This window comes from Mirounga angustirostris, unplaced genomic scaffold (genome assembly GCF_029215605.1).
Source record: "Mirounga angustirostris isolate CCGP_5_RB_7025 unplaced genomic scaffold, mMirAng1.0.hap1 SCAF_6, whole genome shotgun sequence".
NCBI lineage: Eukaryota > Metazoa > Chordata > Mammalia > Carnivora > Phocidae > Mirounga > Mirounga angustirostris.
This window is the reverse complement of record NW_026991714.1, coordinates 137,343,378-137,366,607: the sequence shown is the minus strand read 5'-3', so window position 1 is coordinate 137,366,607 and position 23,230 is coordinate 137,343,378. Positions and strand designations below refer to the sequence as shown.

The 23,230-nt window shown below is 38.1% G+C and overlaps 1 protein-coding gene across 12 annotated transcripts in view; it reads right to left on the bottom strand.

Annotated features, from left to right (window-relative positions):
- VTI1A (vesicle transport through interaction with t-SNAREs 1A) overlaps positions 1–23,230 on the bottom strand; it is a 358,252-nt gene that overhangs the window by 140,177 nt on the left and 194,845 nt on the right. For 8 of the 12 annotated variants that reach the window (XR_010412580.1, XM_064595276.1, XM_064595278.1 and 5 more), the window contains 2 exons: positions 6,756–6,826; positions 6,018–6,079 (listed from right to left, as the gene is read on the bottom strand). Coding sequence is in view for 11 of the 12 variants with exons in the window: in XM_064595276.1 (XP_064451346.1) it covers positions 6,018–6,079; positions 6,756–6,826 (133 nt within the window). In the remaining variant the exon portion in view is untranslated. The other 4 variants (XM_054508388.2, XM_054508391.2, XM_064595282.1 and 1 more) reach the window with 3 other exon arrangements.

Below are 23,230 nucleotides of genomic sequence, written 5' to 3'. Positions count from 1 at the left end.
GTAAATTCTCAAGGACATCTTTCTTACAAGTCCTGGAAACTCTCTACTGTCGAATTTTTAGACTTTTTAAATTTTATTTTATTTATTTATTTGAGAGAGAGAGAGACAGAGACAGCAAAAGATAGCATGAGTGGGTAGGAGAGGGAGAAGCAGGCTTCCTGCCCAGCAGGGAGCCCGAAGCAGGGCTCGATCCCAGGACCCTGGGACCATGACCTGAGCCGAAGGCAGATGCTTAACCGACTGAGCCACCCAGGAGTCCCGAATTTTTAGACATTGTAGTAAGAATAACTAAAATACAACAAAATGTTTCCTGAGCAAAAGGAGGGAGGGCGGGGAGCATGAATCTTCAAAGAAGATTAAAACAAAACAAAACACCGAGTTGTAGCATACTTCTTTAAGAATAAATTTGTTTACTAAAAAGATTTGTATTTCCAATGCTTACATTGGTCTTGTATTGCTATTTCTGGTGTACTTATCCTTACGAATCATTTTGACAGTACACTAAAATTTTCCAGATGCTTTACCTGTCATTCTACCAAAGCAACAAAACCATGTTGAAAAGGTAAAATGTGATAGCAATGATAGGTGGCAATTATTCCCCAGACTGACTCAGAGGTAGCTCTTACAAAAATACAAGTATTAAATAAGACCGTATGGGTAGCGCCAGCTAGGCCAGCTGCCTTTAGTACTCTCTGGTTTGTTTATCTTATAGATTAGTTACAAAAGGCCTCTCACCCCTACCTGCTTAAACAAGTTACTACAGGCATGCTGGAAGGATAAACGAGAATTCACTTTTTGAAGGAAACATTCTGATTTTTTTTTTTAATGAAAAAAAAATTTTAAACAGCAGGGGCACATACAGGTCATGGGTGGGAGAGAGGAAATTATTTGATATTAAGGTAATCATACAGAAAAAGACGTTTAAAAAATACGACATATGCTGCTTCTTTTTTTTTATTCTTATGTTAATCCCCATACATTACAACATTAGTTTTAGATGAAGTGTTCCATGATTCATTGTTTGTGCACAACACCCAGTGCTCCATGCAGAATGTGCCCTCCTCAATACCCGCCACCAGGCTAACCCATCTTCCCACCCCCCTCCCCTCTAAAACCCCATTTGTTTTTCAGAGTCCATCGTCTCTCATGGTTCGTCTACCCCTCCGATTTCCCCCGCTTCATTCTTCCCCTCCCGCTACCTTCTTCTTCTTCTTCTTTTTTTTTTTTCTTAACATATATTGCATTATTTGTTTCAGAGGTACAGATCTGAGATTCAACAGTCTTGCACAATTCACAGCGCTTACCAGAGCACATACCCTCCCCAGTGTCCATCACCCAGTCCCCCCATCCCTCCCACCCCACCCCCCACTCCAACAACACTCAGTTTGTTTCCTGCGATTAAGAATTCCTCATATCAGTGAGATCATATGATACATGTCTTTCTCTTTTTGACTTATTTCACTCAACATAATACCCTCCAGTTCCATCCACGTCGTTGCAAATGGCAAGATCTCATTCCTTTTGATGGCTGCATAATATTCCATTGTATATATATATATACCACATCTTCTTTATCCATTCATCTGTCGATGGACATCTTGGCTCTTTCCACAGTTTGGCTATTGTGGACATTGCTGCTATAAACATCGGGGTGCACGTACCCCTTCGGATCCCTACTTTTGTATCTTTGGGGTAAATACCCAGTAGTGCAATTGCTGGATCATATGGTTGCTGCTTCTTTTTGTAAGCCTTTTGCCAGCATGTAACATGCAGTCCATGAGCCAACATTTTGTAACGTGTCCTCCAAATTTATGTCAAAGGAGATCTCAAATCTTAACTGTTATATTCCCAATAAATCCTTCAGATACTTTTAGAAACAAATATACTATTACTTATAAATTAGTCACTCTTCAGAGGTAAAGAAAAAAAAAAGCATCGTGAAGTCTTTTGTTTTCTGACTGAAAATCTTGCAAAGTTCCATCTTCATTTTCCCTGACCACCAGCTCTGTCTGCTCTAATAAGACTTCCCAGTCAGCTGTATATGAAATAATACACACACAAACACACATATACACACAAATATACGAAGAGCAACATGTGAGCCACTCAGCGCTGCTTGTGACGCTTTAAGACAAGCAGTTGTAATAATCACATTTTGTGAGAGTCAATGAAAAATTCATTTCTTTGGCCCCAGTCACCACATGAATGGCCATTTGTTTCGTGACCATTTTCATTATTATCTAAATAGCACTTTATTCCAAACTCTGTCTACAGAGTCAGGAAATGAGCAGTTTGTCCCTAGCTAGTTCTCCATCTTCTGTCAAGACAGAAGAAAAATTACTTTCCAGGAAATCAGCAATATCTGTGTTCTGATGTCAAGTTTCACTATTATAATTTCGAATGGACCAATTTTCTCCTTTGCTTTCTTCCTTTTGGTAATATAGCGTGGTTACGTGAAGAATCATTTATTTATTTATTTTGGTTGAATCAGTGGCTACGTCACTAAACTAGACATAGCTCAATACTTTTTGCATGTTTAGTTCCTTTCAAAACTTGTTTATGATTCTATAAATCATCTCCTGCATCTCTTAACTTTTGAAACATACTGGTTTTATAGCTATTTAAATGATACCTTCTATTGGTTGTTTTCCTGGCATCCTTTTTAATGACCAGTAAGCATTCATTGGAGTCACAGAATCATCAGGAGCTTCCTTGAGACTTAGGTAATTTAAGGAATTCCCCCAGGATTTCTTTCTTTTCTTTCCTTCTAATTTTTTTCGAGAGAGCACACAAACAGGGAGAGGGGCAGAGAGTGAGGGAGACTGAAGCTTAAGCAGGTTCCACACCAGGCATGGAGCCTGAAGCGGGGCTTGATCTCAAAGACCCTGAGATCATGACCTGAGCTAAAATCAAGAGTCGGAAGCTTAACTGACTGAGCCACCAAGGCGCCTCTCCCCCAGTACTTTATAAACACATATTCTCTAGCAGAGTGAAGGCAAGGATCAAAATGGTTTCATTTGAGGATTCCTCAAGGCTTTGTACACAGGCATTAAATAATTACTGAGGAAGTGAATAAGCAGAAAAAAGAAAGGAAGTAAGGAACAAAGGAAGAAGGAAGGGAGGGAGAAAAAAGGGAAATATATATATTTTTTAATGTCATGTGATGGTAATAAAAAAGTAAAAAGCATGAATGGTGGTGGCTGCCACTTACTCATTTTTATTTCCCTATCTGCTTTTGGTCAGTCTCACAGATAATCAGGCAGGTTTACATACAGACTATGGCACTGATAGAACATTAGTTTCACCTGTCTTCACAAAAGACTAATCGAAACAAATAAAATGACCCAAATGAGGGGCCACGGCACGACATTTCCGTTCAATATACAAAATTAAAAACGATCTAAGCTTAAAAAAAAAAAATCAGCAATCTTTCTTTTAAATAAACTAAGTGCATGGTTTAGTATAGTGTAGAATATTCCCAGTCATGCAGAATCTATCATATGAAAACAAAGAACCTTGCGTTGTACGGAGGTTAATACCTATACTGCACAAAGAGCACATTAATTTCTTTTATACATTTGTGAAGGTGACCGATGGGCATGTGGTTTGATATTATATCTTTACTTAAATCAGAAGCAACTGTTGACACACGATGTAGCTATGCAGTTTTGGAAAGAGAATGTGATCTCTTTTTCTGAAAGAAAGTCTCCCCAGTGCTGGAAGGGAATGCCACGTGAATGGGAGAGATATAACATAGGAAGCAAAATCAGAGCATTCAATTAAAGACTTTGGTACATAAAAGCTGGCTCCATTTCTCTAGAGACTGGTTTTCCAGGGAATAATAAAAACAATGAAGTGAAGAAGTTGATAAAATATTTTTGCTTTTTCCCAAGTCCAATATAAATTGTAAATCATGTGGGATAGTAATTAGAAACTAAACAAAACCACCACCTGCATTTGGTTCCCCAGAGACTCAGTTAGGTTACAGCATTGATTAAGAGTATCTGGATACCTTGGCTGATACCACGATCCCAGTTGAGCCTTATAAAAAACACAATAACCAATACGCACAGGGGTGGGGGTGGGGCGCTAAGTGTTTCCTTGGCTCACCATAGCAAGATGATGCCCACCTGGGGATTTTTATTTCTGTTCATACCCTAGACAGATCCCAAAAGGAGATGAGTCTGTGATTGACTGAGCTTACTTACAAAGAGGATCCCAAGTAGATTTCCGCGGAGTAACTTCCCTCTCTAGGCTTATGAAACAGGCGCATTAGTCTAATTGCCCTACAGAAAGCCCAGTCAAAGGTTGCAGAAGTGTTTGTGCTTCGCCCTCTCTAAATGACTTGCAAATTTATTCAAACACAATATGAGGAGATGCTTTATTTGTTGAAATAACTGTCTGCAGTGTCCTGCACAAAAGGGTGAGGTACATCAAGCAGAAACATGGACAGAAATACATTGGTTTAGAAACTCATAAATCCTTATTTGAATCTGCCAACCTGAAAGCCACGTAGAGCCCGAATAAACTATTTTTCCTAAATGCTACATCTGATTAAGCCATACCATTAAATGACAGCTGAACTTTAACATTAATATGATATCATTTAAATAACCACATGATTTTTTTTTTTACACTAAAAATGATGAATGATTTCTGGACAGCTCAATTGACATAAAGCAGGAGGACTCTTTAATGAGATTTGACAAAATGGAGACATATGCAGAATATTCGTTACAGCTCACATCGCAGGGGCCCTCCCAGGGAAGCAATAGAGGACTTTTTTCCTTTTTTTCTTTTTTATTGTCTATAGGCACTGAAGCATTCCTTTCAATTGCCACTTCTCTGTGGATTTTGAGTTTTTCTAGGTCATTTACATATTACTCTTAAGCAGAGAATCTGGTGGCTTATGGTTTTGAATCGGGACTGTGCCTGCAGGAAAAGCAGGGACATGGGGAATTAGGTCAGTGTTGGTTGGAAGTGTCCGGGAAACTTCAGGCTCGCTACTGATCAGCCTCATGGAGACCAAGCAACTATACCTTTGTTTGGTTCTCGTGCCATCCATCACGAACACAGCAAACACACTTCTAGCAAATTATTATATACAGATACGTGATCAGAGACTTTCCTTACTCTAAAACAGTGTCTCTACAGTATCAATGCCAAAGGATTTCTCCTTTAAAATTCCAGTGAAGCTATACTAGAGGCGATTCTCACGATTCCTCATTCACATTTCCAGCTACGGTCCCAAACTGAAGGTTATGCTAAATGATAATCTTATTTGGTAGATTCTGAATCTAAGAAAATGCCATGCTGAATATACTTACGTAAAAAAAATGGTTCTGATTTTCAGAACAATGAAAACATTTCTCACTTCCCTCCAAAAAATACAGAATACAGAATACTACCCACTCATTCATTGATTTTCACACTCTCCCCAATATTTTCCATCAGTCAAAGGTTAGGGACAGACGTAAAACATTAACATTTGTTTGCTCAAACATGTGAATTCAGATTATTGAGATATTCTCTAAATTTTAAAAAGCATCTTTAAATATATGTAAAATCGAAATACTTCCCCCAAACAGCATCTCTGAAAGAAATGAAAACAAGGCAACAGAGAGAGAACACAGCTAATACCGAGAATGCTCCTGATACCGGCAGGCCCACATTCCTTCTATAAGAAAGAGGCTATCGAAATAGAAAATAAAATCAGTCTGCTCCTGCCATGGGGACTTCCTCGGGCTATGAAAAAATACTTCATGTCTAACCCTAATTTTTTCCATAGCTTGAGGTAACCCCCCTAGCTCAAACCTTCTCTCTAATCTAAGTTATTCAGTATGTGTCCCTGTCCAAACAAGAGTTAATATCCGTGCTTTGTCATTTCAAAGGGGTCTTGACACAGGGTACTAAGAGCAGAGGCTCACATGCCTGGAAAATGCCCCGTTGCAACTAGATGAAAAACATCGTTTCAAAAAAGGGAGAGAGAGGAAGATAGGTCCCTACCTTGCTCTTACCTTCGCAACATCCCCGTCAGAACCCTGGAGCTTTTCCCCAAGTTAGCATCTGTTTCCCGAAGCTAGGAGGAGAAAAGCAGCATTAAAACAAAACAAGACTTCATGCAATTGGATTGTTTTGAAAGAGCACTGGCAAGCAGTAATTTTTTTCATGGATGAAAATCCAATTAGTAATAGATACTTAAATACACTAAAATACATCTTGATACCTATACAATCCCTGAAAAATTCAGATTTAGAAAATTACATGTAATAGATAATCCCAGGAGCATTAAACTGGATACTTGAACTGGCTATAAAAGCAAATATCTCGTAGACTGACAAAGTTGAATACACATCTCATAATTAAAATCCAATTTTGAACGTGTGAAGTCCTAGAAATATGAACGGAAAGGAAAATAAACTGAGGGAGGAGGAGACATCATTATCTTTACAGCTTTCACTCTGAAAGACTTGACATACTCCAAAATCTCCCTCATGACCTTCTGTTAGAGAGCTAAATAAAATATCTACCTGGGGGCAGTACGGGATGGGGAAAGAAAGAGTCAGCTTATTCTTTCTCTATTCCACACTCTTTTTTTCTTCTCCCCTTACCCGACATCCCTCATATACCCTTGCCATTTTTATACACACTTATATTTATGTCATCGCTACTGTCTATGCATGTGCTGAAGGCCTTTTGTTTTATATCTTCTCATTTACTGAATTTATGAAAAAAATTGTATCACTTCTACTTACTCGTTCACGTGCACGCTGTATTTTTTCTCTGTCATGACTGAGGTTTTCCAACATCTCCTGGCCAATTTGCTCTGTGGAAAAGGAAATCTGAGTGAGGAAAGGCGACTTTGGGTGTAAGTACAAACTCCAGAAGTACCACAGTGGCAGTGGGTGCAGAGTTCACGTTCAATGAGTGTACATTATATATCGGATACGTGTTTCATATACTTGGAAAATATGTAAGAAGTATTTAATACATTTACCTATGTATCTTAGGTATGATTAGGTGGGATTTACAATTCAATCTATAGAAAGTGACCAACAAGGCAGTGATGATGGAGAGGCGACAGGACTTGCCCAAGGCCACCTCGGCCGATTTGTTATCTGCCCAAATGGAGAGCCCCGGTCCAGCGGCCTTCCTATTACCTTATCATCCTGCAATCTAGTCTCTGGTTTTGCAGATTACAACAAACGCTAATGAGTCTACTCTTCCTCCCCCACTTTATTATTGCACTGCTTTGCGTATGCAAGCGGAACTCCAATTAGAGCAATTTTGATTTTAATGTATTCGTCCCACATACACAGTCCTTGTACTCTTGTACTCTCAACCAATATAGCTTATTGCTAGTGGAACTCTCTCTGGGCTTGGAGCAAGGGCTCCTTTAGTGTGTTCTCAGCTGCCGTGGGTACTTGAGTCAGGATGAGGGGTACTTCACACATGGTTGAGGAGAGCTCAAGCTGCAGACAGAACTTCCATTTATACAGGAATAGGCAGGTTAGAACATTCATTAAAAAGCACACTGCTGAGTTCCGACGAGGTTTTCTTCTGCTGTGATCATCCCATTTGGTTGGCACTGGCTGGCTCTCCTCCTTTTACGAGAATGTAGGTATGTCCTAACCTGACAAATATGCAGCTGCCTTGAATAAATTTTTTTTTTTCAGACTTACTCTCCATCACCTGGGAGGTACCTTATTCTATAAGAGAAGGATGACAAATCTGACTCACCTGTAATTCTGGCAACCTATCTATCACATGCACACATTTCTTTCTTTTCTTTTTTTTTTCTTTTGTATTGTTCGTCTCTTTACCCACAACCTATACCAACAATTATCCTCGGCTTATAAATGTATTGAAACACTCAACCAGCATCTATTACAATGACAGCAAATAATTTCATAAAGTCATTAGGAAATCATCATGGTAGTTATTTGGCTCATGTATGTACACTAACAAACTTTTTGGAGGGACATCCTAAAAACTGTCGGGCAGTGGTTAGGCCATATTGAGAGCTTAGGTTGGGAACTCACATTGCATGAGCCTAATCCCCAGTGCCGATGCTTACTGGCTGTGTGACCTTGCATATGTTCCCTAACTTCATCGTGCCTTAGTTCTTCACCTCTAAAATAGAAAGAAGATCATTCTATGTCAAGGGGCTGGAGCAAAGGTTAAATAATTCGGTTAAAATACTTAACATAGTGACTGGCCTATAGCAATAATAAGCATTTATTGAATGATGATGATTGATATAAAGAACCAATGGACTGTTATGACCTGGGTCCTCTCCCATCCTAGGTCAGCTACAACCCACTGGAACTGGGAATCACCAAGACAAAATATCTGTCCTAACTTCCTCACAAAATTGTGGTTATAGTCAAATGAAATAACCTTAGGAAAAATGTTTTGAAAGTTATAGGAATATCATACAAATGCATGTAATTGCATAATACGTGGGAACCAATGCACTCAGTGAAAAATCATAGAATTCCTACTCTGTGCTCGGTGTAGATGCTGGGGACATGGCCAGTAAAGAAGATCAAGCCCTTGTACTTCTGAACTTTTGTGCTGATAGTGAAGATTTGGCAGCCAAAGGGCAAATGCTACATTAGAGTTTGTCTTTCATGGCACAATAGAAAAAGGACTGTCTATTCCTTTCATGATAAAAAATCCAAGTAATAAAAAACGCTTAAACGCAAAAGCATCAATGTATTTTTGATACCTATACAAACTCTGAAAATTCTTTCCAGTAGAGTACCTTCCTACTATAGTATCTCCTTTCAGACAGATGTTAGCTTCTTTTTAATTCTATTCAATATATCCTTAAGGTACTTTGGATAAGATATGTGGCTCCCAGTAGAGGCACCATAAATGTAGAAGATGATACCAATAATGAAGAAGGAAAAACCAACTAGAGTTGAATTTTTCTTTTTTGCAGATGAACTATAATACTCAATTCTGTCATCCTATTAAGTATCACACTGACTTCCTTTAAGCAACATAATTAAGCAATCTTAATTCATTTTAGCTCAAAATCTCAAATATCTAGAGGCACCATCAATACTCTAATTATTTCAGCAAAATACTACTTATATAATATTTTCTCCTATCAAGATTAATGGCATTATAATAAATAATTTTAAACAAATAGGAAATAGGTTATCATCACTGTGCCTGTCACCAGCATAATGTTTCCAGTAAGTGTTCATGGAAGGAAGCAATGAGAGATGGAAATAGAGTACACGGAAGGAGTATATGAAGTGCATGAGAGGTTTGTGATCTATTCTTGCTCTCAAAGCATATCCAGTGGGGCATTGGAGAAGTCAACATTGGAATGCAGCTAACAGATCCACAATTCTATCACGTTTGCTAGGGGAAAAACTATTCTGAATGGATCCATAGTCTGCTACTGAAGGAGTCAATAGAACAAGCAGTGAAGAGCTCAGGCCTTTCCAGGAGCTGTTAAATCACTCCCTCAATCTCCTGGGAAATATCTCAGCATCCAAAGTCCTAACCCATCTGGCAAGAGAAGAGATATTGGCAAGAGTGCACACGTCTTGGTCTTAATACACGGATACCATCCATTTGTTGGAAACAGAATTCTTTCTTTCATTTCTTATTTGCTACCTTCGTTTTTAATGCCCCAGCAAAGTCCAGGTCAAGCATATTAGAAATGCTTACACTTATAGGATGAAAGGAGAAATTCATCAAACAAAGTTAGGTGTGGTTTTTTTCCTTATGTGTTCCTCTACTCCAATCAAAACAAAACAAGACAAAATTGGAAAGGATTAATTTTAAAACAGACTCTCCTTGGGCAGACTAGTATTAGACATTTAGGGATCATCTTATTAAAAAACTCAGTAACACTGTTAGGTTCACTTTTCTTGAATAATTTCAGTGAAGGTGTAAGCACTCACCAAACTCCAATAAAGAAAGAACACAAGCTCGTAGGCCTAAACCACTGTGGATATGATATTCCCAGTTTAGAGTTTTCAGATCTTGAAACTTTCACAGTGCCTTTAGAATGGGAAATAGCCATGCTGCCTCCACTGAAATAACTTGAGAAATCATAAATTTTATAAATACTGCACTTGTTGACTGTGAGGATCTTCTTGAGAGTAAGAAACAATGGGAAGCATACAAGAAAATCAAAACTGATGCCGTATGCTGGAATTCTACATGTCAGTGTGAGCATGACAAATGAATTCCTGGAAAGAGAAGTTCCTTCCTGCTCTTCTTCTATCCTTCCCACAGGGGTCCTGGGAATTATCCTGGGAGTATGGCATTCAAACTCACTAAGTGAGTTCTTGTTTTCACAATATCCAGAATGAATCATATTCTTGATCTATGGCCCCTTTTTTGGGGGTTACAAACGGCAGAATGCATTTTGGCTAACATTTCCTCTCCTTTTCAATATATTTGGGGTGGGGTTAGGAGAGACACACCAGGCGCTCTACACTTTCCTGCCTCATGAAGGAAGAGAGAAGCAGGAAACCGCAAATCTAGCGAGACACTTCCGGAAGGACTGACTGGCCTGGCATCACAAAAGATAAGACTTAGCTTGAGCAGCCTGTGCCACAGAAAGCATCAGTGCTCTTCATTCAAAATAATAATGTCACCTGAACCATCATAAGACCGACATGAACGAATTTTAACAAATAATTATCGGACTTGTATTTTGGAGATGAGCAGATTAAAATATTCTTCATATGAAGGTAGAACTGACTGAGGCTCACATCATATTAAAACATAAACATGACTGAAAGGCAAGGAGCCTCAAATATAATTAATCAGAAAATGTCCCATTGATAAATTCAAAATATTAAAAAAAAATCTTAGCCATTATACTATAAATAGTGCACTCACCAGAAAAAAATTGATTATTTTTCATCACACGTCCATTTAACCCTCTTGTTGCAAACTTTGTTAAGGATGTGATTGCCAGCAAATTACTTTAAAAAGTGAAGACATCCAGTTGAGTCTTCTTTAAAGAACTAAGATAAGGTAAGGTTATTTTCTGGCACTCAAAACTTCATTAGCAATTTTAGTAACAGGTAAAAGGTATTCATAATTATCCAGCTATTGTGCAGATAGGGACTTCACTGAAATGCAGGACTGCATAGAAATACCATAAAAGAGCTATTTTTTGAAGAACGTGCTTTCATATGTATGCTGCAGAACACTGAAAACCACAAAACATATTTCCTAATAACGTGGAGTACTGAATTTTGGACCTGACTTTGGAACTTCTGACCACCAAACTAATAAAAGTACTGCTTTGGGAAAGCAAAGGAAGTCACACACAGACTTCCCAGGAGGGAGCAGCTCATGGAGTGCTTGGGTCAGCCATTCTTTGGCATTTAGCACACCTTCTTAGACACTGACTCTGCTATCATGCCCTGAGTGGGGTAGGTTATCCTCAGTATTGATGTTACTCAGACATGAAGAGTCTCGAATTCCCGATGCCTGGAAAAGTAAGGGAAAGGAAAAGGCAGTTCTTTCACCATCTTCCATTATTTGACAACTCAAGACACGTGAGGAATTTGTTTCCAGGTAGGATGTAGAAAGATGTAAATGAGTCTCATAGAAACAAGAAAAACCCAGACACAATAATTACCATTGTTGTGTGGGGAAGTCCAGTATATGCAAGGAAGCTCTGATAGATTCTAGAGAGAAACAAGCACCTCATATGTGAGCAAAGAGCTATGGCAATATTCATAGCTAGGGTGAGTGCCTGAGTTAAGCACAGGACTGCCATAGAGAAACTTCTCAGGGATGAAGAGAAATCATTCAGACACCTTATGAAAATGTAGGTGTACAGGACAGAATGAAATCTAGATGAGCTATAAATACAAAAACAAATGGCTTGGTTTGGTAATTCTCCTCCAATCTCCAAATTTGCCAAGCAAGAGGCAGTGGAGGAGGAGCTGGTTAGTAAAAAGAAAAATCACATATTCCTACATATTCTTGTGGTGTTTGTATTCTGAGACACTGCCAGGAGCTAAGCCCAAATATGAACCAAAAATATCGAAAACTGCAGACCCACTCCCAGATTAAATACTGACAAGATTTAAAAAAAAAAAAAAGCAGCCTAAACACAGGTTGGGGGGGGCACTCATCTCAGATAAATCCAATCTAATTAGAGATTCAGCTTAACACCAACTCAATTTTGGAAAGAATCTGATCAGTCCATTGATCAAATATAAGATAAAATGCTTTCAGAGAAAAATAAATTTAGACTCTACTGTCCCTTTTCACACTATGTCTAGAATACTACACATATTTCAAGGCATGCAAAAAAAGGAGGGGAAAGAGAATAATAAAGTAAAAACACAGCCTATGTAAGTAGACCAACAGATGGGCTTATTTATTAGAGTTAGCAGATAAAGATTTTAAAACAAGTATCATAATGGTGTTAAAGAATTTCTTGGAAAAGGTAAGCATAATAGGTGAAGAGATGGTTTTTTTAGGAAACAAATGGAAACTCTAAAAAGGAACTAAATGAAATTTGAGAATGAAAAAAAAAAAACAGCATCTGAAACCAATTTGCTGGGTGGACCAAATAGAGTATCATTTTACTAGACAAGAAAGAGTCCTTGAACTTAACACAGGTTAATAGAAATTATCCAAACTAAAGGAGGAAACGAAGTTTGAAAAAAAAAAAAAAAAAAGAACAGAGCATCAACAATCTGTGAGATAATAACAAGTGGTTTTACACACATACAATTAGATTCCTAGAAAAAGAGATTCCCAGAGACAAACAATAGAAGAAATATTTGAAGAAATAACAGCCAAAACTTTTCAAACTTTATTTTAAAAAAGTCAATCCACAGATCAAAGTAGTTCAACAGCTCTGAGCAAGATAAATACAAAGACAACCACACCTAGTCACATCATAGTCAAATTTCTAAAAACTAAAGATAAATAAAAAATCTTAAAAGCAGCCAGAGGGGGGAAAACAACATGTAGCAATGATAAGAATGAGGGTTGAATTTTCATCAGAAAACGATGCAAGAAGACACTGGAGCAACATCCCAAAGTGCTGGGGGGGAAAAAGTCATCCTACTCTTCTGTATTCAGTGAGAATATCCTTTAAAGGTAAGGTTAAATAAAGATAACGTTAGTTAATTTAAAGCTGGGAGAATCATCCAGAAGAACTGAGCTACAAGAAGTGTTAAAGGAAATTCTTCGGGTTGAAGGGAAATGACAATAGATGGAAATCTGGATCTACAGAACTCAGATCCAAATAAAGTAAAAATAACAACAACATATGTAGATTTAAATATATGAAAACCAGAGCACAAAGGATGGAGAATAAACAGGAGTATACCGCTGACTGGTTTTTAAGTTATATGTGAAGTAGCATATTTCTTTAAAGTAGACTGAGAAATTAGGGATGAAAATTGTAATCCCTAAGCTTCTCTATCCAATATGGTACCCACTAGCCACATGGAGCTATTTAAATATTAAAATTAAATTTACAATTCAGTTCCTTTTTGGCACTAGTCACATTTCAAGTGCTCAGTAACTACACTGGATTAATGGTTATTATAATGGAGAAGATGGAAATACCATCTCTAGAAGGGTGTCCCAATTCCCCCTGTCTTTAAGACCCACTTAAAAGAAAATAAAGAAGTAGCCACTTGAGCTTTACCTTAGTAGAGCACTTCCCGTCTTTGGGCCTCAGTTTCCTTAAATGTAAAATGACAGTCTTAGACTGGATAATCTTCAGTGCCCCTTGTGGCTCTAAAATATTAGAACTCAATGACTCTATAAAATCCTAATGCCTCTCTTTCTCTATAGAGCACGCAAAACAAACAAACAAACAAACAAACAAAAAACCTAGAGCACAAGGGCCAAATCAGGCCCAAAGACGTATTCCCATCCTCAGGGCACCCCTGACCCTGGCAATGTTCAAAAAAAAAAAAAAAACAAGAAACAATTCAAACTTGAATGCTTTTAAGCAAGTCATACACTCTCCAGATTGCCCACGTCTGTAACAGTGGAGTGCTTCAGACAGTAGCCTGTTGGGCCTCCGAGGACATTCGAATTTACTATGTAGTATAAAATATTTACAAGCACTTGGATGATGACATTATTACAGAAAACTATATATTTATATAAACTGAAGGTAAGCTTGTGCATTCTTAATAGACATACAGCAAAAGAGTGTGCATGGCCCAGGTTTTTAGCAATTATGATTTAATATTACCTCCTTAGCAGGTGAGTATGTATTCTATTTTGCTTTAAGATGATCAAATCTATCATTAAGCAATTAAAAAAATCATCAGCACTACTTTCATCAAAGTCATAGGAGTAGAACCTCCCCTTAGTTACCTGGTTTGCTGCAGATAATTAACAAACACTATTCCCAGAGCCCTCAGACATTAGTCAATGAATTGCTGTACCACCAATAATGATGCTCTGGAATTGAGCAGGTACTATGTAAACTGAACTTGCTAAACAAAAGGAGCCATGTTAATTACAGCTCCATTCAAAAATGAGAATGAATCCGTTCTATTCTGTGAAACAAGACCAGAGCAGTGGGAAGGACATCCTTTTCTCACAATTCAATAAAGAATGTAAAAGCCAGGAGATGAAGCAGCAGAAAACCCAAATGGGTAAAATTGTCAAAACACATTCCAAAGGCTCACTTGTGGAATTTGCTAAACATGGATTTACTTAGCAGACAAGAGAGACCTGTTCAGCATCATCCAGATCTCTAGGCTGAATGAATGACTCAAAGAAAACCCAAAAAGTGTTGTAAACTATGACAAGTGTCTGGAAAGTAATTAGAAAGCCTTTTTAGAAATCATTGTGGGCAGAGTTCATCACTACCTACACCCTTTGTGAACTATACCCGCTTCTATCACGGAATGTATAACATTCTAATTATCCACTTATTCAGAAGTCACTATTGGGTACCCCCGCAGAATTTGTGTGGCCAGCAAACATGTCTTGCTTTTGTGGAACACTTCTGAACTGGTTGGCGACAAAACATTTTTTTAAACAGACTTCACATAAAAAGCTGGCCTTCTAATTTCTTTTGAAATTTGGAATTCATGGCAACCCTGAGTCCCTATTCCCACATGGTAAACAGGCTGGGACTGAGATACAGCTGTCCTGTGTATAAGAGCCCCATACCATGGGGTTTGCCACCTGCCCATCTGACCTCTCTCACTCATTTATGTTCCTGCTTTGCTGCTGTGGAATCTGAGTTTGTGACTCCTTGCTTATATGTTCTCCCTTCCCCATTAGATTATAACCTTCTCTAAAGATGAGGCCATTTCTTACTCCTCTTAGTCTGCCCACCATTTTCAGAGGCAATGCCTGACATACATGCAGGGGCACAGAACATTTTTGTTGATGGCAGCCACTGAGCTTAAAACTACAGTCGCTTTCTATAAATTTACAGTCATAGACATACAGATTTTTAGAAGAAATATAAGCCTTAAAAGTAACTGCACAGATGAACAAATGAGGGTACAGGGATTCGGGGGTGAAGGTCATTCAGGTCACATTGCTAATTGCCAATAGAGCTGCAACCGTGACCCAAGCCTCCCGAGTCCTTATGTCACTGATGCTTGCAGCAATAAATAAATAGATAGATAGATAGATAGATAGATAGATAGATAGATAGATAGATAGATAGTATTTAAAATGTCCAGTCCAAAATGCATTACAATGTGGGTGATAAGGAACTATAATACTTTGGTACACTTTTAAGATGTCAGTGTCCCTGGGTGATGTATGGAATTGTTGAATCACTACACTGTACGCCTGAAACTAATATAATGCTGTATGTTAACTATCCTGGGATTAAAAAAAAAAAAAGTGAAAAATAAAATGTCAGTCCCAAGAAAGGCTTCCCAATAGCTTGGGCAAGAGAGGGACAGGAGACAGTCTCTACATTTCTTGAATATCGTTCCCATACAAGAACCATAGCACTCTACAGACAAATGTGCTGTGATTTCATGGTCTGACTGAAATAACTTTCTGTTCTTTATAAATTATACAAACAGCAAAAAAGTATTATAATTATCCAAACCTTTTGGCTTCAGTATATTTCTGTTCTTTTAAAAAATAAGGGGCCAATTCTCATACAGAATTGTGAAATGTCCATCCCACTGACCCATTTCTCCCCTCTCTGTTCACTTTGGCAAGTGAATTTGTTATTCTTTTTTTAAAAAAATATTTATTTGAGAAAGAGAGAGAGAGAGAACACAAGCAGGGGGGAGGGGCAAAGGGAGAAGGAGACAAGCAGACTTCCCACTGAGTGGGGAGCCCAGCGTGGGGCTCGACCCTAGGACCCTGAGATCATGACCTGAGCCGAAACAAAGAGTTGGATGCTTAATTGACTGAGCCACCCAGGTACCCCTGAATTTTTTATTCTTAACAAATGAATCTCGGAGGTGGAAAATTTAATATATTTAAATTGCTCATTCTTGCTGTGAAAAGCAGGTAATTGGGAGATGACATTCCAACCTCTCTCCTCTGCCCCGCCCCCAAGACCCATACAAGTACACATTTATGGAATAAAACATATTACTTGGCTTCAGACCTATGTTCAGAGCGTAATAGGAGAACACTTCACTCGCTGTTCTGGAATGGGATCTGGAGCAGATAAAATCACAGAATCATCATATGTGAATGAAAGATGATACTAGAATTTTTGGTCCTGCCATTCCTTTTCTTGATATATTTTTTTCTGGTCTTAGTTTTATCCTTAATTTGAACTGAAGCTAGAAGGGAAAAATGGCCTGAAGGATGGAATTGTTTCTTTCCTTTTGATTCAGGTATGTGGCAATAGATGCATGTCAATATATAAATATACGAGTAATAGACACACATAGCTTGTGATCTTCAGATTAAATACTAAAAATTACTTAAGTCACATCAATTTGAAATATGAACTGGCTTCTCTCACTTAGCTTAATGATTCTAAGGTTCATTCATATATTGTGGCAGGTATCATTCATTTTCATGGCTGAAAAAATATTCCATTGTACAGATAAACCACATTTGGTTTACCCATTCATCCACTGATGGATATTTTGGTTGTTTCTACCTTTCTACCTTCTACTACTTTGTGAATAGTGCTGCTATGAATACTCATGTACAAGCATTTCTATGACTATCTGTTCTGGGTATATGCCTATGAGAGGAATTGCTGGGCCATATGGTAATTCTGTATTTAAACTTTTGAGGAACCACAAAACTGTTTTCCACAATGGCTATATATACCATTTCATACTCACATTAGCAATGTATGAGGGCTCCAATTTCTCCTTGGCCACACTTACTATTTTCCATTTTTAAAACTTACAGCCTTCCTAGTAGTGTGAAGTAGCATCTCATTGTGGTTTTGATTTGCACTTCCCTAATGACTAATGGTGTTCAGCATCTTTTCATGTGCTTGTTGGCCATTTGGGGAATCTTCTTTAGAGAAATGTCTACTCCCAATCCTCTGTCCATTTTTAAGTTGGCTTGTCTTTTGGTTGTGGAAGCTGTAAGAGTTTTTTATATATTCTGGATACTAGACCCTTATCAGACATGTGATGTGTAAATATATTCTCTCATTGTGTAGGTGTCTTTTTATTCTCTTGATAGTGTCTTTTGATGTTCAAAAGTTTTAAATGTGAGTGAAGTACAATTTATCTATTTGTTGTTGTCGCTTGTGCTTTTGGTGTCATATCTAAGAATCCATTGCCACATCCAGGCCATAAAGGTTAATCCATACGTGTTCTTATAAGAGTATCATAGTTTTGGTTCTCATATTCAGGTCTTTGATCCACTTTGATTTAATTTTTGTTTCCAGTATGAGGTAGGAGGCTGCACTCACAGAAAATATTCAGAATTCGCCTGGAAAAAGTTATCTTCTTATATATCTTACATATTTAAAAAATCTAGTTTATACCCTAACTTAAAGCCGGAACCAACATTTTCATTGATTTATAAATTAAAATGTCATATTTTATACAGTATTTTTTCATATCTTCACTCATCTGAGCACACTGAAAGCCAGACACATTAAAAGGTTAAAATAGGAGGAGGGAGCATGGATATATTGGACAAAGGAAAAAAGAAAGTTACTGAATCCGAACTAGCACAGGACGATGGGTACAGGCAGAGACAAGGCCTTGAACACTGATGCTGCTGAATTTTAGCATTTAGAAACACAAAGTTTTGATCTAAAATCCCTGATCAACATTCAAGAAATATCAGGCAGGAAATCATGTTGGACATTTACGGGGAAAAATTGAGCAAGTGAGAAGAGTGGCATTAAACGTGGTTTAGAAATTAAAGAAATGATTAAAGTTTGGAAATCAAATTTCAGAGGGATATAATCAGTTTCTTTAATTTTTCAACAAAGTGTCATTTCTGCTACCCACATATCTAGTCCTGAGAGCAAAGTCAACAAACGTACTCCATACGGGCTGCCGCTCTTTGACACCAAACACCTGGAAGATAGTATTAATCAGTCACATTGCCCCTGAACATGCCTTGTAACTACCTCTCTCTTCGCAAAGCTCCAGGCAATCAACTCCAATTGATCAGAGTGGGCACAGGGGATAAGGCCTACTTGCTATCCTGCTATCCTGGATCTATAGCACTGGGGTCTTTTTTCAATTGACAACAGAGAATACCCACTTTCCAGCTTACAGCCAGGGCTCTCATTTTTTAATTTTCTGCCATTTATTTCTTTCAAAAGCCTGTGGGTGATGATTGAAATTTAAAGGGGATAGTCAATGGCAATCTGGTAGTATGCTCCTCCATTTCTAGACTAGACACATTCATGGAACTTGAAATAAACAGAGTTGTGGAGCCCTCATTCTAGGCTGGCTGCATTAGAATCCCTGGAAATGGGGTCCAGACATTTATATTCTTAAAATTTTCTGGAAGTCATGTTAAACTCTTTGTGAAGGACTGCCAGCTTTTATTCCTCAACATTCTCTAGTGCTATATATTTGGCTCCGATAGGGAATTTACCCCTTTAACTCTGGGTCTTTGGTACTCATGAGATTTACTTAAGAAATTATGAAACAAGGAGCGTTTTATGCTGTTTTAGTGAAGCTGATTTCAAGAATAAGGTTCATTACATTTCTTGGTTTGTCTTAAAAGACCACCCCCACACTTTCTCCCCTGTCCGATTTTTTTGACAGTACAGGAAATAATTAATTTTGTACTATGGAACAATATAAACTATGTAATCCAACATAGTTTCTTCTTTGGCCTGAATCCTAGGAAGCTCTGGGTGAGCTTAATCCTTAATTGTTAGAGCATTGCTCTAGGATTTCTTCATAGAGTGAATCTTTCCTCCACCCTCCGCCCTCACCCAAATCTTCCCTTTAATTCTTGGCTTCTGTCTTCTGTCCTGGGTTAATTTTTTTCTGCTCTTGGTACACTTGCCTGATCTTTTATGGTAAGATATTTCTTTTTGTGAAAGAAGATGGGTCATAGATCAATCAATAAACAAAAATAAGCCATATGGTTAACACACAAATTCCTGGGCCCCACACCCATAGTTTCTAATTCTAATTCAGTAGGCCTGGGGTGGGGCCCAAGGTGTTGCCTTTCCAACAAGTCCCCAGATGATGCTGATGCTCCTGGTTCCCTGGGACTGTGCTTGGAGAACAACTATTCTGGAGTAAAAATCTGCAAGGGCACTTCAGCCAATCTAGTCCATGGCCTGTTTTTGTAAGTAAAGTTTAACTGAAACACACACAAACACACAGAAGTAATCCAGAGCCATCTACAGAGGACTCTAAAATGTAAGGGGGAGAATTTATACTATATCATGAAGCAGCCAAAAAGATGGAGACATTTTGTTCCTGAATAACTCCAAAACAGAAGGGCCCTGCATTTTAGACACTGACATTTAGAGAGGTAGAAATTAATGAAACTCAAGGTAATCAGTGAACAAAAAAAGGATGGATGATTTTATGGTATATTCTAGCAGAGTTTTAAGGTAATGTGACCTTAGTACTATTTCTCAACTTGAGATGTATGGCTGATAAAAGATCCAAACTGAGCTTAAATTATTGTCTTCCTAAAAAAATAAAAGATATATGAGGGAGCTAAAGATTTCCTAATATTTATGCTATCCTTCTGACGTTAAAGAAAAGGCTAAATAAATATGGATTTGGATAATCTAGCTCATCAGATGGTAACTGCTGGTCAATGTCAGGTGAAGAACAGTAGAGAATCATTCAATTTTGTAAACTGAAGTATCAGTTTGACCTTACAAGGATAGTATATAATGAAGCATGCACTTAGAGACTTCTTTTAGTAAAACTCCTGAAAAAATAGTTTACTATTGTTTGCCTTTCTTAGCAAGCACTATGACATTGGGAGTTTCTAAAATACAGAGTAAAACAAAGTTACTATTGTTTCTAAATACAATAGAGAATTTATTAGGCTTCATCAGCAAGGCTGTATATTGAACTTATTAGCATAATTCTAAGTAGAATTTTTAATTATATCTCAATAGGCTCTGTTAGGGAACCACTAAAATTGAGTCCTTTACCGAACTTCCATGTAAGAGTATTAACAAGTTGAGATAGGACATTTTTGAGGGAAAAAGGCATGCAGGCTTAAACCCTTGGTGATGAAAAATGACTTCATTCATTCAATATATACCCAACAAAAGTTTATTGCTTACAGGCTGTGTGTAAAATACTGCAGTGAATGTTTCCCTCCAGGGAAAGTTTTTTATTTTGGGCTACTATTTATTGACTGCTTCATTGTATGCCAGACACTGAGCTAATCACCTGACAGATACTGCATTTAATCTTCACAACCACCATACGAAGTAGATTATTATTAACCCCTTCTATAGACAAGGAATCTGAGGCTCAGAGAGGTTAAAGTAATTTGCCCAAGGTTGGTCAGCATTCCAAACCCATGTCTGCACATCCAGAACGGCTTGGTAAGAATTAATCCTTTTGAAACTAGACTTGGAAAAAAACAAAACAAACAAAACCCAACCCAACTACAAAAACCATGTCTGATTGATCCCCAAGTCGATGGTTGTGGCCACTGGAACACATGTGCTTTCAGCACCCCAGAAAAGGCCAACATCACAGGCATTCTGGCCTCATAATATGGAGCAACACTTCGGACAAACACAGAACAAAAAGGTAAGCTAGATGTTTTATGGCTTCCTGAATGTCATAAATCAATTACAAGGATGAGAATAGGACAAATAAAAAAAATTAAAAATGACTCCTACTTGAAAGGAAGAAAAGCATGATGGGTTTTCTAAGGCCCAAGAACCTCACATATGGTCTACTTCCCAGCTAGCTTCTTTTTCCTACTCTTTCTTTCCCCCTCCACTTCAGGGTTTCCAACTCCTCTCCAGGATTGTGTGCATTTTGTATTTTGTGAGATGTGCAGTGACTGCAGGCTGAGACAATAGTGACTGTTGATCATGTGTTTCTGAGGACTGGATCATCTCTTTGGTCTGTTTTCACACCCGTCTACCTGCACTGCCTTGTGAATATCTTCATGGCATCACTCATGAGGGTGGTAGGCTTTGATTTTACTGAGGGTTGTCTAACTGGAGTTCAGACACTGCACTAAGTAAACACCAGCTCAGCCATACTCCCAGGCCCCTTCATAACAGCTTTGATCCACAGAGTTGGTGGGTTTTTTCCTACATGAAGCAAATAAATATCCATCACTACAGAATTCTCCACATTCTACTACATTCCACTGTAAATGTCCTGCTGGGAGTTGTGGCAAATTCTGAAAGATCAAAAATCAGAGAACTGTGTTCCTTTTCCATTCCTGGCTGAGGCCAAGGTTCTAAGGAGGTTTCAGGAAAAATTCGAGTAATAGCCCTATTGCTAAAACTTTTCCTGTGATAAAGCAGGAATGGAGAAAGTGGACCTTCCCAACTCTCTTTTTCAACCTTTTCTTTCTTGGAGGAAGCACTGTTGAAAGTGGGAAGTCCAAAGTTTATTTATTTGTTTATTTGTTTATTTATTTATTTATTTATCTATCTATCTATCTATCTATCTATCTATCTATATAAGTCTGGTGTCAAACAATTTTAAAAATTATTATTGTTACTACTATTATAAAGATTTCATTTATTTATTTGACAGAGCGAGAGAGCATAAGCAGGGGGAGTGGCAATGGAAGAGGGAGAAGCAGGCTCCCCGCTGAGCAGGGAGCCTGATGGAGGACTCGATCCCAGGACCCCGGGATCATGACCTGAGCTGAAGGCAGACACTTAACAGACTGAGCCACCCAGGCGCCCCAACTACTATTATTATTTTAATATAGACATCTGTTTCATCAAAAAAACCCCAAACAGATTATTAACTACTAAAGTAGTTAAAAGAGGATGTCAATATCTCTTCTACCCAATTTAGACACTGAGATACTACAAACTATTTTGTCATGACTATAATCTCATCTGAAAACCATCTAATAGGTCACTTAAGCATAAGAGAAACTCTGAAGTCAGGGCTGCTCTCCTATGTCAACCTTCTAGAGCTAAGGAAGACATCATCCCAAATTTAGCTGAGCACAACAGACGAGTTGGCCTTGAATGTTGCTTTAGCCACAGAGCAGTACTTAAAATTATGTTTAATATGAAGAGAAGAAACATGGGTTAGAAGGTGAAGCATCGTGGAAACCCAAGAAAATATCTTCTATGTATTTAATGTAAGCCAAACTTGGGGGAATAGTAAGGGCTATTTTCAGTTTTGGAAATCTTCACTGGGAGGACATATTTAATGTGATGGCAGATGGCTTCCCCTTTTGTAGCCATATTTGAATTTACAGAGACAATATTTGAAGAGGATTATAAGAAAGCCTCTAAAACCTCTTCTAGCAGAGAGTGTATCTTGTACATCTGCATTCCCCTGCTGTGTAAATAGTATGCTGCAGACCCCATAGTAGGCACTAAATAAATATTACACATGATGTCATGTATTAGGCACATAATCCAGTTTGGGGGACTGATACACCTTGAGAACTCAGATGATGCCAAAACATAAGGAAACTTCTTTTTTTTCCACACAAACAGAAAGTGGAAGCTGGTGAACAGCTCAGCAACCTAAAAATGGCTGTGCAGAGCACTCTTGGAATACGAATTAGCAGTGGGGAATGGCAGCATATTTATGAGGTCTCTTGCCGGGTCCTTTCCTCCTGTGAATGCTGTATAATTCATTGCGCGCGCCCTGACCCCAGTGCGCTCCTGTTCTGACAA